Here is a 19,921-nt window from a genome sequence, read left to right as displayed (position 1 = left end):
CCCTTTGACAAAAACAAATTTTGTTGGTTTGTTGGTTGTGGTTGCTTTTTTTTTTTTTAATTGAGGGAAAGTTTAGCATATCACTGATTAGTAATGCAGTCCGCCTTGTCACTCTTCTAAAACTATTTCTACAGAATTTCTCTAATTCATACATGTAAAACAACAAAATGCCTGACTATTCACCCTCAGAAAATGATACCCCAGAGAGATAGTTTACTGTGTCCACATAATTAGAAATGAAGTAATGTTCAAATTGAACACTTGTTTCTGATTCAAGGGATCAGTCCTGCTCCCATCTGTGTTATTTGGAACTTTGTCATTAATGTCAATGAGACCATAATTGAATCTTCAGGTTGTTTGATACATATTGTCAACAAAGGAGACAGGTATGAACATAACTAGTGAACTACTCTGTACTAATTCTGCATGGAATGTAAAAGAGTCTGTGTATGTTTCAGACATTTGATGGGTAGGGTTATATTAAGTCATGCCATGCTGTACTGATGTCATATCACATCATATCACCGTGGAAGATGTGATAAAGTGTATCATATGGCACAGTGCCCTGTTTTGGTAAGGTGGTGGGAATTTGCTTCGGCCAGCAGGAGGATACCCAACTTCTGAAAAGGAGAGGGGGTTTGACACACCATACTACAAGCCATGTACAAGGGTACAAGCCATACTAATGAGTAGCTGTGTCACTCATGCCTTCTAACCAGATAGGCAAAGACCATATAGCTGTCCACTTGGGGGGGGGGGTTAGTAGTTGCCAGGTGCACTTGTGAGAAGCTGAGGAACAACCCCAGTTTTTTCAGAGAGAGGAGGTCCAGTATAGTTGGAATCTCAGTACGCTTTGGAGGTAGCTGACAGTGTTGCTACCATTATGACATACCGGGGTACAATCCAGACCATTGGGTAGCTATGTCACGCCTGCCCTCTAATCTGGCCTGCCCTTTACAATGCTTTGCTGCTGTAGCCTCCAGTATGGATTGCTCAGAACCAGCTGCCAGCATGCAAGTCGGTCCCAGCTATGTCCCTGTGTGCTGCAGCCAGCCAGACCTTGGCTCTTACCAGCCTTGGTTATATAGCAGGTGACCCCAGAACACTCCTAGTGGTGTCTAACTTAACAAACTATATCAGTCATGCAAATTTTCCCAACCTATGCTTTGAGCAGTCTTACTGAACAAATTTCTCTCAGAATCCAGCAAAGGCTTCCTTTGTCGCTTCAGGTGCCATGAATGTGATGGAGAGAGGGGGTCACTTAGGGTATTTGTCCCTCCTTTTTATAGTTACAGTCCCCCTCTTGAAAAAAAACATTTTCAGCTAAGATTCAGGAGACAAAGAATCTATGTGGAAGGATATTCCCTGCTGTTTTTTTCACCTATTTGAGCTTCCTTTGTCTTTCCTTCCTGCTTGATGACTCTGTTTACTGCTTAAATGCAAATAACCTCACATTATGTGTTGCCACATGTATTTTATCAGGACCATATTGACCATCAAATTATGAGTTTTCAAATGATACCTCACAAGGTATAGTTTGTACAACAATTATTATAGTAGTATGTAGGGTCTGTCACAGGGAGATCCTGTGCCCAGACATACTGGAGCTGAGCCCCTTCTCCTGCCTCACAATGGACATCAGTGTGTGTCCGGAGGAGAGCGAGGGGCTTCTCTGTCTCCCATTGGCCAGCCAGGTGGGAGCAAGGGGATTTGAGTTTTTCTCATGTTGCCACTCAGTGTAAAGCCCTCCCAGTCATCTGGGGGACATCTCACCATGATTGCTGCCCTGCCCTTCCTCCCTATAGGTCAGGAATTTTTTACCATTGACCCAGAACTTGTAGGAGTCTAGAGGGTTTTTCAGCTTCCTCAGAGCATTGCAGTGCTTAGGTTAAAAGGATGCAGGAATTTCACTGTTAGGAAATAATACAGTAATGTCTGTCACAACTTTTGGCCAGTGTCTACTGCAGGCAAAAGCTAAAGGACCAACTCCCAGAGGTAAAAGAAACCTTGACATGGGTAGGGTGCCTGTAAGGAGAAGGGGAGACCTAAAATGTCAAACTGATGGTCCACCTTGCTGCCTTCTGCCCCCATTGTGAGAGGTGGAGAGAATGAGCACACTCAAAACTGAGCTGAGTCCTAGGGGTTAGACTTACAAGGATCTGTCCCAACTCATTGGTTATATGGTGTGCTCTCTGTAACTTCAAACTGGACCTAGTTAAATATCTGCAGTGTCAGAGGGAAGGGGCAGATAGTGTCCCACCCATTATTAAATTAATAAAGTTGTGGCCTCTCTCTGTTTTGCATTCACCTTTGCCTCTGATCATTATTAGATATTGCAGCTATGCGTCTTCTTCTGGGAAGCCACATGCATTGACTGCTTAATTGTCAGATAGGTCAATAAATCTTTTACTAGACATATATTTTCTCTCTCTCTCTCATCCCATTAAGATTCTTAATGTTTCGTGAACCCTGCATGGTTATGTGAAAATTTAGGATACTTAAAAACAAACACAAAAATCCAGCAACAACAACAAAGAAATGTTGGTATGACTTTTGCGCCTAGAATTCTTAGTATTTTGTTGCAAGATGCAGCTACTGTACTGTAAGTAATCCAAAACAGTCTTTTCTTCAAAAGATAGATTTTTAATCTTTTTTTAAATTAAACCTAACACCTTCCATGGCCAAACCCTCTGTGAGACAGTGAACTATTTCACACTATGCTATTATGTCAAATGATAGTTTTAGTTAGAACCTGTTTTCTCTCTGTTCATAATTAAGATAAAAGAATGTGCAGTAAAAATTCATGGCAGTTGATGTATCTCATGTACTTTTTAAGAATCCACATTTAATTAGAACTATTTTATCCCCTCTCATTCACATTTATAATGAATTTATGACAACTTTTACAGTAATATTAATAACATAATCATATTTGTAGTAAGACATAATATGTGGTTACTAATAGATTTTATTTGAACATGGGGGGGGGGGGATGAACAACCCAGTAGGAGGTTTTTTAGAGCCAGGTGAATCATTCTACTCTTCTCATTACCAAAATTTGAATTATACTAAAAGATCAGTAAGTGCATCAATACTTTTAGGGTAAAATGAACACTACAGACCCAGGAAATTCTGAATTAAGGTTAAACTTAAAAGTAAGCCAATCATGTAAAGCTATGGACACGCATAATTAGTGCACATAACTGTACTCTATCCTTTAATAATGCCATGCAATAACAGTTAGTATTTGTACAGTTACAGTTAGTGTTTGTAATCCTAGGTTAAACTGTTTTCTTCCAGACCTGCTACACTTTTTCACTTTTTTTTTGTCTTCTAATATCACTCCAGCCTAACTGCCTAGGTTGCAATTGCAGTGATTTCTGCTTCGCTTTGTCACTGTTTTTTCTGCCTTGGACTACAGCAGTGATTTTGCATTCCACATTGCTTCTGTCTCAGTATGCAATGTACAGAGGAATATCTTTGAGCTGAACAATCAGCCAAAAAAAAAATTCATAGGAAAAGTTTCAAAGCACAATAGTGTGAGCAGTTTTACATTAAAGGAAAAAGGAAGGGGAAGGGCCTGTTGTAGTGATAGTTAAGCTCCTAATGAGGGATAAAAGGTCATCTAACATCTAAGGTTGGAAACAGCCCTTGGGATTATTTCTTAGGTCTGTAAGAGCGAAGATACGAAAATATTTGTATAAAGATTCAAACTTTTGAGCTGAGGATATTTTATTCAGACTTCTCAGAACATTCCAATACTTCCCCAAGATGTTAATTACTTTTCTGGTAGTTTTTTTAAATTTATATTAAATGCAGACAGTAAAAAATATGAATATTCAGTGATGTAAAATTAAATTACTTCAAAATGGTATTCATTTTAAGACTACAACAGTAATGAACATCTTGTGAAAACCTGGGTCAGTTTATATAAAATTAGCATCATCTACTGTTTGCCAATTTAGAGCTTAAATATTTTCAATTATTCTGTTACTTAAGCTGCCAATCGGTCTAATTTAACTCTTCAACTGAAGTACCAAATTTCAGTATCCAAAGTTTTACAATTAATATTTTGACACACATGGCCAAAATTGCAAAGGTTCTTTGATGTTAAAGTCAGAGTCTCTTTCTTTAATCCACCTTTCTGCCAGATCCACTTTTCTTTGGAGGCAGACAAAGGTGTATCTTTCTATGTTCTGTTGATTTGCTGCCAGCCAAGCCAGTGTACCAGGTTATTAATACATATTCCTATGTATGGAGCAATCCAGTTAGTTTTTAGGAGCCTACTGATATTGGAATAGGATTAGAAGGCACCTCCTATGTCATTGAATCCAGTCCCCTACTATCTCAGACAACCTCATCATATAATTTCCTTCATAAATTTATCAAACTCTATCTTAAAACTTGTTAGCTTGTTTTCTCCCATTACTCCCTTGGCTGGGGGAAGTGCTTCTAATTTCCTCTAGCTAACCAGACTTTTTCTTGATTGGTGTCAACTGGCTATGGTAAAAACAATGTATTGAACAGGTCCCAAACCTTTTCTGTTGCATTCACTTCATAATAGTCTTGCCTGAGACTTCTCTCAGCAGTGAGAGAATTTGGGTTTCCCATATGGTAGCATAGAACACCCTCCTTGGCTCTTACAAGGGTTTCATTGATTGACATACTGTCAAAATCTGCTAATCTCAGGTACTTTTAAGATAACTATTACTGGAGTCCTCGTCTTTGTTTCTTTATGTTGAGTAATAAGTCTCATGCCCTAGGTTTAGGAATATATAGAATAATCTTGGATGCTTTTCAAGACCTCATCTAAGAAGTTAACTCATCTTATAGATATGACTTTTTTGTTTGCATGATAAATTAGTTGACATGGAATCTTACATATATAATAGACTCTATCAAATATCTTTTTTTTTCCAAAATATTAACCATTTTACAAATTTAGTTTTTCTTCTTAAAAAGATAATCCCATGCCAGTGCTACAGTATTTTAGCTCAGGATTAAACTCTTCTATGAACACAGTATGTCCCCCCCAGAACTTCTTGATATCAGCTGGCAGAGGTCACAGGGGTATGTAAGGGGTTATTGGAATCCCCTGGTCCGGTGTCTACCTACTAGTCCACCAAAGAATGTCATCTTTAATGAAAACCTGAGTCATGATGGTCATCATAATCATTTTGAGATGTATATATGGAAAATATGTGTGGAGTTATGTATGTAAAAATTGGTTAGTCTCTAAGGTGCCACACTCACTCCTTTTCTTTGTATGTAATTACTAAAAATTATGTTCACTAGGTCTACGAGTTAAAGGAGGTCATCAAAAGGTTATTCACATATTCCTGTCATGTGAGGGGAGAAGGGAGGGGAGAGAGATGCTCCCTCTCTGGCCATGTGCAAATTGCTTGTGGGGGCTGCAGGAAAAAAACAAAAACTCCAGGGATTATCCTGTTTAGAAGGAAGACAGTGAACTTTTGGAACTATATCTGAGGTGCAACTATACGAAGAGAGTGGGGATGGAGTGAGCAGTGGTGAGACTTTGGAGAAGGGACGGGGCAAGGTAAGGAGGTTGTTTTCTGCAATTAGAAAGTTGGCAAACCTATACTCAGAGGTCTTCCGAGGGTACGTCAACTCATCTAGATATTTGCCTAGTTTTACAACAGGTGACATAAAAAGCACTAGCGAAGTCGGTACAAACTAAAATTTCATAGACAATGACTTGTGTATGCTGCTCTGTATATTATACACTGAAATATAAGTATAATATTTATATTCCAATTTGTTTATTTTATAATAACATGGTAAAAATGAAAAAGTAAGCAATTTTTCATTAATAGTGTTCTGTGATACTTTTGCATTTTTATGTCTGATTTTGTAAGCTTTTAAGTGAGCTGAAACTTGGGGTTTCACAAGACAAATCAAACTCTTGAAAGAACTACAGGAGTCTGGAAAGGTAGAGAGCTCATTTTATTAAGTCATCTTTTTTGTGTACATGATATTTTCAGGGTCAATAACTTATAATGCGGACCGTAAAACCTAATTGTTTTAGGTTACGCATTATTTGTACATGTTGATGTTAGAAGCTGAATATAGCTAACTATACTCTTCTTTTTGGAAAAAGAAAACCATCACATTAATGTTTCTTTTCTTCTTATTAACACACTTGCCTTAACACCCCTGATAAATGTTGACTTGAAATTAGTTTGTTTAAAACTTTAAGGAGTAGGCTCACATTTATATAATGGACCTCTGACCACCTGTTTACTTTCAAGAATAATATCTCTGTTGAAATGTTTATGTTAATATTAAAGTTTCTAAACATTGCAGATTAACATTCAAATGTTCTAAGAAAGATGAAGCTAATCTTCTGTGAAATTAAGCCAATGTCTGCATAGATATTGAATTAACACGTAAGGGAAATGGATGCATTTTTAATTGTTTTCCTTCACCTCAGGGGACATATGCTGTACTATGAGTGGAAGTGATTTTATTATACTTAACAAGATTAAGAGAAAACAAAAAGGGATTTGACTTATTGGTCAGCTCTTGATAGCTGTTGGAGCAGAGGTTCTCAGCCTATTTACCATTGTGGGCTGTATACGCAGCGTTCTGTGTCTTTTGGGTCACACCCACACTATATATATACTACCTATACATCTACATGGGCCGCAACTGTGTGCTGATTGCACCACAGGTTGTGAACCACTTTGTTAGAGTATTAAGGAAAAATAGTAACAGTGAAAATCAGTTAATATGTTGGGGAAACATATGAATGACAAAAACCTGTCGATGTTCTAAAATAAACTATATACAACAGTGTTGTTCCTTTGATTTAGTCTAACTGATATTTTCAAATTGAATATTATTTGGAAAAACAAAGTAAAAATTACGTGTCATGAGAATCATATTTTCTTCCCTTTATCTCAGCTGTGTTTTTCATAGAAACCTTCATTGCATTCTGGTCTCTAATGGATTTAGATTTATTGTGTTATGTAAATAATGGAGATGAAAGATTAGTAGGTAGTATGCATCAGTAATATTTTTGTAGTCAGCCAATAGCATAGTAGTGCTTCCATTAATATAGTGCAACTCCAAAGGGAATGTTGTGTTTATCAGATGCTTCCCTCATTTTGCTACTTTTAAAAGAGCCATTTTAGTAAAAGCCTGCTCTTAGAAACAATGGCCACAGGGAAGACTGATTTTCTTAATCTGCAGAGCAGACCCACTTTTTTTGTCCAAGTTGAATAATTAATTGCCATCTTTTTTTAATAATACGTGCGCACCGCATTGGTTTAAAGGATGCTGGAAAGAAGAAAACGTTGATTTTTTTTCTTTACTATTTTTATGTCCATCTTATTCTTGTCTTAATTTCAAGCACTTCTATGTTGTGGACTAGTGCTATACCATCTAGTAAATCTTACTTTCTGGTGCTATTGAGAATAGGAGAATTGCTGTGGATAAATAGCCTGCCTTGGGCTTTGCCTAAAAACTGAACAAGTAGAACTCAGACTGGAGGCACAAGTAAATATATATATATATACCCCTTATTATTTTTCTTTTGTTTGTGTACTTTTTTTATCTGTACTTCCATGTTCCAACCTGACTGGAAACAAGCAGAACTAAGGATCTTTTAAGAAAACCCATGTTCTCAAGAGATTTCCAGATTTAAGAGGTTTAGATAGTTTGAATTAGCATCTGGACATTTGAATGTTTGTCTGAACTTAAATAAACTGCTAACCCTTTTCAGATTTGTATATTCATTGTTAAAATGTTATATTCAAAGTAAAAGGTTTGATGCTGAAGCAGTTTCACCTCCTGAGAAAACAACCTTCCTTTATGTAGCACACAGTGTACATCTGAATAACTGAAAACATGAGAAATGTGACATCACTTGTTTTCCAGGGGGGAGTGTTGTGGTAAATGTATGCAATTGTGTAGTACAGTCCTTTAATATGTGCATTTATTTCTTTAACTCCCACCCAGTGTGTGCATATGATTTATGCTCTCTTAACAATAAAAGAGTGTACTATTATGTTGCTATATGTAGCTTATTTTTTTCTCAAATCAAATTTCTGGTATTTTTAAGGTATCCAAAGATCTACCAGAGAAAGAAAGAGAAATTGAGCATCTGCTAAATAATTTCACCCAGTTTGAACAACAGTTAAGTCAGCTGATACTGTGGGTATCTCCCGTCAAGGATCAATTAGAACTTTACAACCAAGTGGGCCAACTGGGAGCTTTTGATATTAAGGTAATGTTTTCTTTTTTAAATTTCTGTATTTTTCACTGATACAAAGTCAGCTCTACAATGAAACATGGACTTTTTGTCCCTCCTCTTCCTCTTATTCATAAAAAACAAAACATTTCTTGTTACATTAGCAATGTAATTTGTGCAATCTGTTTGGTTTGTGATCATTTTCCATTCAGTTATGAAAAAATAAAATTGTAATAAATACTTTCTACTTAAGAATCCAAAGAAAAAATATGACTCAAATACTGTTAATTGTCAGCGCAGTGATAGGCGAATTAGGTGTGCAGCTCAAGTTAACAATAAAGTCTCATGAAACAAGTTGAGAATAGTCCCCTAGACCTCTGGTATTAAAAATTCTATGCATTAAGATGTATTTTGTTTATTTACTTATTCTTTTACCAGCAGATGCCAGATTTAGAGCAAATCATTGCAAAGGATAAATGTAAAGCTCTGGCAGTTTTATCTTTGAGAATTTTTTTACCCTATTCTTTCATACCAGAGTAAGGACCTTGAACATTTGTGCTCTGAGAAATCTAAAGTAGTTATAAAACATCATGTATGGATTGGATTCTGCAAACCATTACTGGAGTATGCAGTGGTTAATACTAGTGCTATACCAATATCTTCAGTGAAATAACACTCAGGAATAAATATTTTATGTGGTGATAAGGTTTGTAAGTTCAAGTCTGTATTGTGGTTAGATATAACTCAGCATATATAGGGCCATGTTTTGATACTCTTACTTACGTTGAAAAGTATATAACTCTACAAATAGCCTTATTCAAGTCATTAGGCCTACTTATGAAATAAAATACTACTCAATGCTAGCAATAGTATTGTAATCTGACACTTGATGTGTAATCATGTGTAAAACAAAATATGTGTTCGAATAGGATGAATGAATGATGTCAGATAAATTAGATTTAAAAAATCTATTATGACACAGTTTCTTGGGACTGTATCTAAATGGTTTCTGCGTGTAGGACAGGGGTTCTCAAACTGGGGATCGTGACCCCTTAGGGGGTCATGTGGTTATTATGTGGGGGATCACGAGCTGTCAGCCTCCACCCCCAAACCCCGCTTCACGTCCAGCATTTATAATAGTGTTAAACATATATAGTGCTTTTCATTTATAAGGGTGGGGGTTGCACTCAGGGGTTTGCTGTGTGAAAGGGGTCACCAGTACAAAAGTTTGAGACCCACTGGAGCATTTGGATGTGTATAGGTATGTGAAATATATTGGGACACATCCCCAGCTAATGAAAATTGGTTTAACGCCATTGAAGTCAGCAGTTGAAATCAATGGAGTTTCAAGAGTTTACACCAGCTGAGGATCTGTCTGACTCTTTGATTAATGGTCAAGTCGAATATTTTTTCAGCTGTTGCTGTGTTTTTTGTATCAAAACACGTTTGGTGAAACAGCATTTAAAAAAAAAATTGTTCTAAGAATACAGTAGAATTATTTTTTTGCCTTGAATTAAGTGATACTGTAATTATTTCCAAATAATTGAGTTGCGTTGAAGCTGTTTATTAATCAATTCTGTTTCTTTTATGGAAGTGTTTTAATAGCAAAACACTTCGTATCTCACACAATCGATTTATATAAAACAGCTGATCTCAAGTCCTGTCCCTGACAGAATGAGTTCAGCTACAACATTGATTCTGTCTTTGAAAGATATAAAACAGCTCAATTGCAAATACCTTTGTATAGAGTGAGCAAAAGATGTACTTGTGTTTTTGCAAAATATAATCGGTGTTTATTTCCTGTAATTTTCACAGATTTTATACTTAATATTTGTATTATGTCTTTTCTGATATTCCATTGCTGTCCAGAAACATTCCATCAGAAATTGGCTAAGTTGCTGTCAATTATAACAGAGTATTGCTTTTGTTAATGTTTGTGAAAAGCCACATTCTGATTGGCTGTTTGGGGCCTATTTTGTGATGTCTCAGTCATTCTCCATGTGGAGCTCTGAAACAAAAAGACAAAAAATATTCCTATAATGCTGAATGGGTGAGATAAAAATTTAATGGAGGGAGGGGATAAAAAGTGGCAGAGCCTGGTCCCTAAACTTCTTCTCTCCAGTACCCTCGCTGTTTCTCCAGTTCTCTGCCAGAGACCAATCTGCTTCTTCCCTGGTCTAGTTATTTACACCTAATCTATTTCTGTTTTATATACAGTGCTTCTCTCTCCATGACAGCGGCCTCTTCCCTTTTGTTGTGTACACACACACTTCCATTCTATAAGAAGGGCTTCTTTTACATTTCAACATTATGTATAAACTGATTGAGAGCCTTAAACCAGCTACATGTTTTGCTAAGAACAGCCTTGTCATTTGTGTCAAGGCTATACAGGGAAGCAACAATTTATTTTTGAAGTCCCCCTGCTAGTGCATCTCCTGGTGGGTGCTTCAGAGGGAATCACTGCTTCCCTCTGCAGCCCGGTGGTGCAGTGCACACAAGCTCCACCTTATCTGATGCACCCTCATTCTCTACTTCTTCACATTCCTGCACTGTTATTCCATGCCACAGTTTGTTCCTGTAAACATGCATGTGAGCAACTTTGAAAATGATGGCATTACTCATCTGAGTAAAGTTTCTTGTGTGCATGTGCTGTATTGGGCCCATACATTGTAAGCTCCTTACCACAGGTGTATATATTTCTCACCATGTAAATGACATAATTGTAGTTTTATTGCATTATTAAGACTCCGAATTGTCCAGGGAATCTCACAAAACTGGAAAATTAACAATAAATCTCTAGAGGACAGTTAAGAAATGGTGCTGAAATATTTTCCCTACTAAATTCTCTTCTCCTTCTATTATGAACCACTTTTCTTTGGAATGACATGTTTTAGAGCAGGGGTCTCAAACAGGCGGCCTGTAGGCCGCATGCGGCCTACAGGGTTATTTTCTGCGGCCTGCCAGCTCCCCAGGGCACCCCCCCCCAGCATTTACCTAGAGCGGCTCTGGCCCAGCACGCACCAGGGGCAGGGAAGGCTCCCTCCCTGCCTGCCTGCCTGCCCCCGCGCTGCTCCGGGAAACAGCCAGGACCTGGGGGAGGGTGGGGGCCCAGAGGTCTGTGTGTTGCCCTGGCCACTCATCAGGTACCTCCCCCAAAGATCCCATTGGCGAGGCACCTGGAGGAGCGGCCAGGGCAACACACAGACCCCTGGGCCTCCACCCTCCCCCAGGTTCCGTCCACTTCCCGGAGGAGAGCGGGGGCAGGGCAGGCAGGCAGGGAAGGAGCCTGCCCTGACCCCTGTGCATGCCAGGCCGGACCTGCGCCCCGAACCCCTCCTGCAGCCGAACCCCCTGCCTTGAGCCCCCCGCTGCACCCCGCACCATGGCCCCCTGCCCTGAGGCCCCTGCCACACCCTGCACACCACCTGCACCCCAACCCCCTGCCCTGAGCCCCCTGCTGCACCCCGCACTCCTCCTGCACCCTGACCCCCTGCCCCACCCTGCACCCCAACCCACTGCCCTGAGCCCCCAGCTGCACCCTGCTCCCCTCATGCACCCCCGGGGGCAGGGAGGGGGCAGAGTTGGGGGGGGGATTTCAGGGAAGGGGTGGGAAGAGGCAGGTAGGGGCGGGGCCTCATGGAAGGGGTGAAGTGGGGGCAGGGCCGGGGCAGCGGTGGGTGGGGTGGTCAGTGATAAGGCCCTTGGGCCAATGTAATAGTCCTCATGTGGCCTTCAAGGTCATTTGAGTTTGAGACCCCTGTTTTAGAGCATCATCACCAACCTAAAATCAAACTTTTTTGTTTAAAGGGATTTCTTTAAATGTTAAATTAAAACCCCATATGCTTCTAGAAGTAAACCAAGGTGGGAATTAGAAGACAACTGGTGGATGTGTGCCTGAGGCATGCACCGGTAGATTATTACTGCACTCCCTTTGTTGTATTTTGTTGATGTAGTCAGACGTATTATTAACCAGTTGATTTATGCACTTATTGTTGGAACACCAAATTGATGTATCTGAAAATCTCTTCCTTCATGCCTGATGGAAAAGACTTTTAATGTATAATTTAAGGATATGTAGAATAAAGTATAATAGTTTGCAAATGGATCATATAAGTCTATTTGTGTGCTAGATATGGACCATCAAAAGCAGTACTTTCTGTTTAAATTTTCATTGTTTTTTAAAATTCAGTTTGTCTTGCTTATAAGCCATTTATTTTTATTAAAATTGTATTCATTTGTGTGTAAAAGAATTCATTTTATAAGTAATGTTGGCATGAACTATTTTTATTATTTTTTATTCTGGATGATATAGGACAGGTCATTGACAAAGATGATCACTGGCACATAAAACATAATAGGCTTTTATCTGCATCCTTGTCTTTGTCAGTAGATTGTGTTTTAATGTCTTTAAAGCGCATAGATTTATGCTTTGCTTGGTTTGTCACTTTCTTCAGTGCACTGAGCTAGCCCTTTACTAAAAAGTCTGTATCTTATTTGATTGAAAGCAAATGTGGTATTTTAGGGATTATACTATTTGTATAGGTAAGATGAAAGTTTTGGAATTGACTGTTTTGTTAAAAGATAGAAAAAAATCATACATTCATAGAAATGTAGGACTGAAAGGGACCTGAATAGATTAGTTCAGCCCCCTGCACTCAGGGCAGGACACAGTATTAACTAAAATAAAGTAAATATAATTAAGAAGAGAAATCATTAAACAACACAATTTCATAGGGACAAAATTAAAAAAGAATGGAAAGTAGAAAACATGGTAATATCCGTACATTGTGATTAGGTTTGTGGAAGATAATTGGGGTAAATAGTTTTACAACCCACCACTGCCTGGCCATGACCCAAATATAAAGAACATTTTATACATTCTGTAATGTTGAGCAAGTTTAACATTTTAAAATGGCCATTACAAACAGTAATGGCTTAAGGGCTGCACTAAGTCCCCAATTCAGCAAAGTACTTAAGCATGTGCTTAATTTTAAACAAATGAGTAATTCTCTTGCAGTCTATGGGAAATATATGTTTAGGATTAGGCATGTGCTAAAGTGCTGTACTGAATCAGAACCCAAAACTGATCTCTGATGTGCATGCTACATGCCATTATTTTGTTTTTGTGGATTTTTTTTCTTTTAACCTTTTTGTGCCTGTAAACAAGATAAGGGGTACAGCAATGTTGTCATGTGATCTGATTTTCTAGTATGTAATATTTTTGATAATCCACAGCTAAACATTTCTTGGAATTATTCATTTTAAACTCTAATGTTTTGCATAATCATTACTGGGTGAAATATCATTCTTATTCTTCTTTGAGTGGTGGTCCCTATATGGATTCCAAAAGGGTGCGCATGTGCGCCATGCACTGGAGGTGGAAGGGTTTCCTAGCAGTGTCCATTGACCTGTGCATGTGTCCCCCTCATGTTTGCAGCTGAGGCTATAATATGGTCATGTGGGTAAATGCTGCTCCAGTTCCCTCTTACTGCCTCATGGCTAGAGTTGGAACCCCTATTCCTTTGTGCTCTTAGCTGTGCTAAGAGAGTGATTCCCTGTCCGTTTCTCTTGTATATAGTTGTAGATAGTTTTTTGTGTTATGTAGTTGTAGTTACTTGATATATACTTGATAAATATATGATGTAGTTTTCACCCCTATGTGGGGAAACTCTGGCCTCCCGGGGACTATGCCCCAGGGTCCTGGCTTCAAGAACTGTGCCTCTTGCCTGCTCTCATTTTCAGTGAGTAATGAACACCAGTGCTGTCTGTACTACCTTGGTGGGGCCCACATTACTCTCTGTCCTATTTGTAAGTCATTTCCTCCCCAAATGTGGAAGGATTGAGAACTTTGCCTCTGGAAGCTTTTAATGGAGGAGGCCACGTGCCCATGAGCGCATTCAGATCCAGAACCAGAGGTGCACCACCTATCATTGATGGTCAGTGCTCCTCTAAGCACCTCCCATACACCAGATCTGATGGTACCAAGACCACTGGACAAGCCCTGCCATGAGAAGAAGCATGACATAGGCATAAGAGCAGATCCCCATACATGACTGCTCAGAAATGTATCGTTTCCTCCCAAAGCCGCACCAGGTTGGGTAAGAAGTCACATGTAGATCTGACCAGACTGCTGCCTAAGATTCCCAGAATTGAGGATAAGACAAAATGGTAGTGTAATCCAGAGGTACTGTCGGCTTCCCCGGTATTCACTGGTGCATCTGCCGCGTACCCCACCAGGTCTGCTGACACCACCTGTATCCTCAGGATTGTCGCACATGACTCCCCACACTCCCAGGCACCTGGAACCACTGCTGTCAACAGAGGAGCTGCTCCTCACTTACCCATGGTCTCCATTTCTCTCTGCCCCTCCACTCACCTTCTTCCTCTCCTCTCCGATGGACAAACCATTGCTGCCACCACTGGGACGAGATGTCCCATTGCTACATCGTTATCCTCTGGTACTGTCAGCGCTGCCATTCCCAGAACTGTCCTTGGAGTCCAAGGACCTCTCATGCACTGGGGGGGGGGGATCAATCTAAGCTACGCAACTTCAGCTACATAAATAACATAGCTGAAGTCGATGTACTTAGATCAGCTTACCGTGATGTCTTCACCGCGGTGAGTCGACTGCTGCTGCTCCCCTGTTGACTCCACCTGCTCTTCTTGCGATGGTGGAGTACAGGAGTCGACGGGAGAGCGCTCGGGGATCAATTTATCATGTCTAGACTAGATGCAATAAATCGACCCCCGCTGGATCTATCGCTGCCTGCCAATCGGGCGGGTAGTGTAGATATACCCTCAAGATGTGGAGCCTTCCTTTTCCCTGCCACGTCTCAGAGTCCGGACTCACACCTCAGACTGCCATATCCCCAGTTTATAATCCCTCTGGTTTGGTAGTGTTATCTGTGGGGCTCACCAATGGCCAGAGACCATTATATTTGGCCCTACTGGCCACCCTGGGATCTGTACTGGGGCCACGGGGCACCATTGGTGGCTTCTTATAGACCATTCACCGCTCACCCTCCAGCACCATCTGTTTATGAGAATGAGGAAGAAAAGATGGAACCAGTTCTGGCAGTCCCAACTGCTACTTTTCCATCCCCAGAAAAGGCACTCATTCCTGCCTCACTCTCCCCGCTGGACGACCACTTACAGTACCAAGAACCACTCCAGCTGGTGACAATGGATCTCGGGATCCCACTGGAGGAAGTCCAGGACATGCAACATTCACTCTGCTGGTGAAATATGATTTTCACAATTGCACTAAACTAACGGAGTTCAAAGACCAGCTGCCATGAGACAAATAACAACAGCTCCAAGTGCTATTGGATAAGGAGAGATTGGTCATTTGAAAGAGGTATGTTGCTAGTGGGTGAAATCACCTGCGATGGGATGTTGACGAGATAGGAGTGGATGGTCCTTGTAAATTCTTGTGGGGATGGATTTCTTTGCTAGAATCTAAACATTTCTAGAAGATGGGCAGGACATCTGCTAATGTGGTTCTCTATAAAATTTGCTCGCTCAACTTATCCTTTAATCTTCAGTATTCGCAGAATTCAATTCACTAGGTGGTTATTTCTGATACTACCTGTATTAAATGTGAAAGTTCCTGGTCAACACCACAAATGGGGGATTAGTGTTTAGTGATTACCAAATATGAATGTATCTGATTAAATGTGCCTGAAGTTTAAGGAAGTGGTAAGAAACAATCAGCTGAATGGCTGAAGTAATGAAAATATCTCATTCAAAATGTAAACATTACTAAAGGTTGTAGTAACATGGACAGGATTTGTGCTCATCTTAAAAAGTGCAAACAGGCAGTTTCATCACACTCTTCAAGATTTAATATAGTTTTAAATATAATTGTTTCTATTGAAGTAAAAGATTTTAAAATATCAATGAGTTTGATTCTGCAAATGAGACATTTTCAGTGCCATGGTAGCCATAAATGAACATCACTAAATCCGTACAAAGTCAGCTGAAGAGAAGAAAAATAAACCTCCCTGAAAAAGAAACTCATTCTCCCTCAAGTCATATCCTCATGTAAATCATCCTTTCAGGCAGAACCCTGAATAAGTTTGTCTTGTAATATACTCTGAAGGCGAACAAAAATAGAGTATTTTGAACCAATAGGCTAATCATGCTCCAAAGTTGAGGAACCTCCATGGAAAACAACTTGCTCTCTCTACTCAGATGCACAAATAGGAATTCATATTTTTCATTTGGTACTGTTGAAGAGTTAAAACAACAGAGAGTCCTGACACAAATGTTTTTGATGGCTTCAGTTAGCCATTTTCTTAAATCACATTGACTCACTGTTTCTCTTTTCATCACAATAGGTTGCAATCCTAACCCTCATCTTTTATGATTTTGCACTAGCCCAAATAAATGTATATTTAGCTTGATATACTTAATGCTGGAGAACAATAGACTATTCAGATTCTCTTGAGTTTAATTGAAAATTGTAGGGTCATCTGCTTTCCTTTTCACAAGTTTACTTACATAAATGTCATAACATAGGTAAGGTACTATACAACTATTTGAGTTTAGCAGTCTTCATTTTTAATATTTTCAGTTACCTGTCATTAACTCACTAAGTCTAATAAAAGCACATAAAGGATCTTTATAGAAAATATGGACAAAAATATTAAAATGCTTCGAACTGATTGGTGTCCTCAACAAATATGTCATCAACTGGAGACCATTGCACCAGCCAGAATGACCACAGTTGATGATGTCACACCAGGCATTGTGTAGTGAAGTTCCCAGATCTGGCTCAATCCTGCAAATCCACGAATCTCTGGAGTGTCCCTGTGGGCAGCACCAAATAGGATCGAGGCATGCACCCCTTTGGACATTGACCAAGAGTTTTAACGCATGGTATGCTTGGATGCTTTTGTCCATCCTGGTGACATACCCAAAGAACATGCAGCACTGCTTTTGTATATAGTGTTGATTGAAGGAAGAGTTTATGACGTTTCACACAAAGTCAAACCACTTTTTGTTCAGGATGTGGTGCTGACAGTGATATGGAATAACTCTAGCAGCTCTTAAGTCTGCCGGAAAAGAGGGTCCAGGTTTCTGACCCATAGAGCAATACAGATATTACCCCGGTTTGAAAGATCCTGAACTTTGTCTCAGAGCAAAAACTTTCTCGCATCCATAAGCGAGACACGGACTTCATGTAGGAATCAGTGAGACCTATTAATCGAAGAATGTCTGGTTTGCTATGACCACTTGAAGCCTAAATAGATGAACTCATCAACACTCTCCATAGTACTTGGTCTCATCTGCACTGGGGTGTGTGTGAGATGGCCCAGATGGCTCTGGATCTTGCTCTTCTGCCATGAGATGTTCAACCCTGTGGTGTGGGCAGCTCCTTGGAGACTTTGGTGGGTGGGCTGAGCTTCTTTGATTTCTCCACAAGCAAGACAGCATTTGTTGGAAAACATTTCTTGACCAGACTTAATTCCAGCGTGTGGAGCAGCAAGTCCTACTATCCAGTTGATAGCCTGACAGAATAGTGCTGGTGCAAGAATTCATCGCTGTCACACACTGAGGTTGTGCAGAAAGGTAGCAAAAGCCATGAACCAGTGTGCACTCTTGCACTAGTACTGGTGTGAAGATCATGCTCCAGATCATCTGGAACTGATTAGAACAAGGTATGTATTAAAATTGCCTGCATGTTATATCAATGGGTATTCTGAACAGCCATGAAACAAATCATTACTATCAAAATTACTCTGTTTAGAAATGGTGTTTTGGGGAGATGAAGTCAAAACCTTTCCATTATAATTTCCAATGTGAAAATATAATCACATCCAAAGCAGAGAGGTTCTGTAATCTTCAGGTGGCATTGCTAGAAAATGGATTTCCTTCTGCCAAATAAGTACATCTAATTGGAAGTTACCTTTTCCACACTGTGTTGGCCCTTCTCTGCTAAGCATTCTGCAATATTTATCTCATGCAATTTTCTACTTTTTCTTCAAGTTCAAAACTCAAGTAAATGGAATATCCTCAGGGTTTTTTAAATAACACTAATACTTTGCACTTCTATAGTGTCTTTCATCTGATGCCTTCAAAGTACTTTAGAACCATAGGAGCAAGTATTTCTACTGTATTAAGACAAAACTGCTTTTTATGCTGTGGTGTGGTACTCACAATATTAATTCTTCCTCCCTTGACCTTACTGTGTACTTTAATGGAAAAAAATGCTTACTAAAAGATTGATGAAAAATGAGAATCATCTCCCATCTTGTTACCCTTGCAGCTACTGCCCTTCTTTTTACTTTGGTGTTCAAACTTTAACACCCAGGAGTTAGTTTTTATCTATATAAGGTCAATATTTTTGAACTGTCTAGAGAGATTTTAATAAGATTTTGTTTTCCTATTAGAGTATCATCATGTTCAATTATGTAATTTTACTTTTTGGCAAAAAAGCTAAAAGAACATGTTGTGTAGTTATTTTTTTATTTTTTCCTCAGAAGAGCTGCCTCCAGTAATCTAGAAAATCTTTTAATAATCAAGAAAACAAGCAGCTATTTCTTCAACATTACTGATGAGCATCATAAGTGAATGTTTATTTTCAATCAAGTATTCTTCCATTATGAGACATTATTAGTTTCTGATGCCCAGTGAAATGTTATTTAGTGAATACATAATTCAGAGATCAAATTTTAGGGGAGGAAACGATGCAGAATGAATTGAAATGGACCTTTAAGTGGATAAAATAATTACTAGATGAGTTTATAATATAATTTTGCCAGCAGCTGATGTCCTTTTAATTATAGTTTTGAATATCAGTGATCCTGAACATGGAGAGGATATGAAAAAAAAATAGACAGCCTTCTAAACTGTGATAGAGTGGCGTGGTTTTGGCCTTCTCATCAGGTGGCATAGTCTAGATTAAGTGGATCTGATAGTCAAATCCTGTTTAAAGTATTTTAAAAATAAAATATGATAGTAATTTGCTGATGTCACTCTGGATGATGCAGACAGAAAACCTAACACAGTGGTAATTGGATTAAAGGTCAGGTCTTTAATTTCTATTGAAATATAGTCACTTTTACTGCAATCTTACCTTGCATCAATAGTTAATAATCATAAAGCTCAAAACCACCCAGTTTGGTCCCTGGACCTCAAGTCACAGCCCCCAACCATACCAAGATGGTGGAGGCTGATTGCAATTTTAAAAAGCAATGCACAACACAACAATTCCCTCATATGTTTTATTTTTCCTTGGTCTGTGATTTACCCCCCCCCCCCATTGAATTAACAAATTTGCTCCCTATAAAACATTTAATATCTTCACAACTTAAAAGAATCTTAGTAAAATGATGCATTTCTTTTAGATGAAGGAAATTGAAATTGCTTATTTAGGACACTGAAGAGCTAGCAGTTTAGCATACTAATGAATCTTCATATTATCTTTTTTTTATAACGTTGCATAATTAGAGACTTTTCTTACTCTATTCAGGATGAACATAGATACGTATAAAAAGTATTAACACTGTTTTAAAAGCCAATAACATATATTCGGATAATGTTAATTATTTGACTTAACCTCACACCTGCCTTCCCCACAATTAAGCCATCAAATATAAGGTTAAGCCTTAATTTGCATTGTATAAATGTATTTGTATAGCTCTGAAATGTTGACTTCAGTTTACCTAATGCTTAGACATTGTTGCAATATGTGAGATCAACCAC

At 39.0% G+C, this 19,921-nt stretch overlaps 1 protein-coding gene across 6 annotated transcripts in view; it reads left to right on the top strand.

The window, feature by feature from the left end:
- The window catches only part of DMD (dystrophin), a 1,886,383-nt gene that overhangs the window by 1,245,924 nt on the left and 620,538 nt on the right, over positions 1-19,921 (top strand). For all 6 annotated transcript variants that reach the window (XM_074968560.1, XM_074968534.1, XM_074968525.1 and 3 more), the window contains one exon: positions 8,084-8,248. In XM_074968560.1, the coding sequence (XP_074824661.1) occupies positions 8,084-8,248 (165 nt within the window). The remainder of the gene's footprint in view (positions 1-8,083; positions 8,249-19,921) is intronic.

Source organism: Natator depressus, chromosome 1 (assembly GCF_965152275.1).
Source record: "Natator depressus isolate rNatDep1 chromosome 1, rNatDep2.hap1, whole genome shotgun sequence".
Lineage (NCBI taxonomy): Eukaryota > Metazoa > Chordata > Testudines > Cheloniidae > Natator > Natator depressus.
The sequence above is the reverse complement of the archived record's forward strand: the minus strand, read 5'-3'. Positions and strand labels throughout refer to the sequence as shown.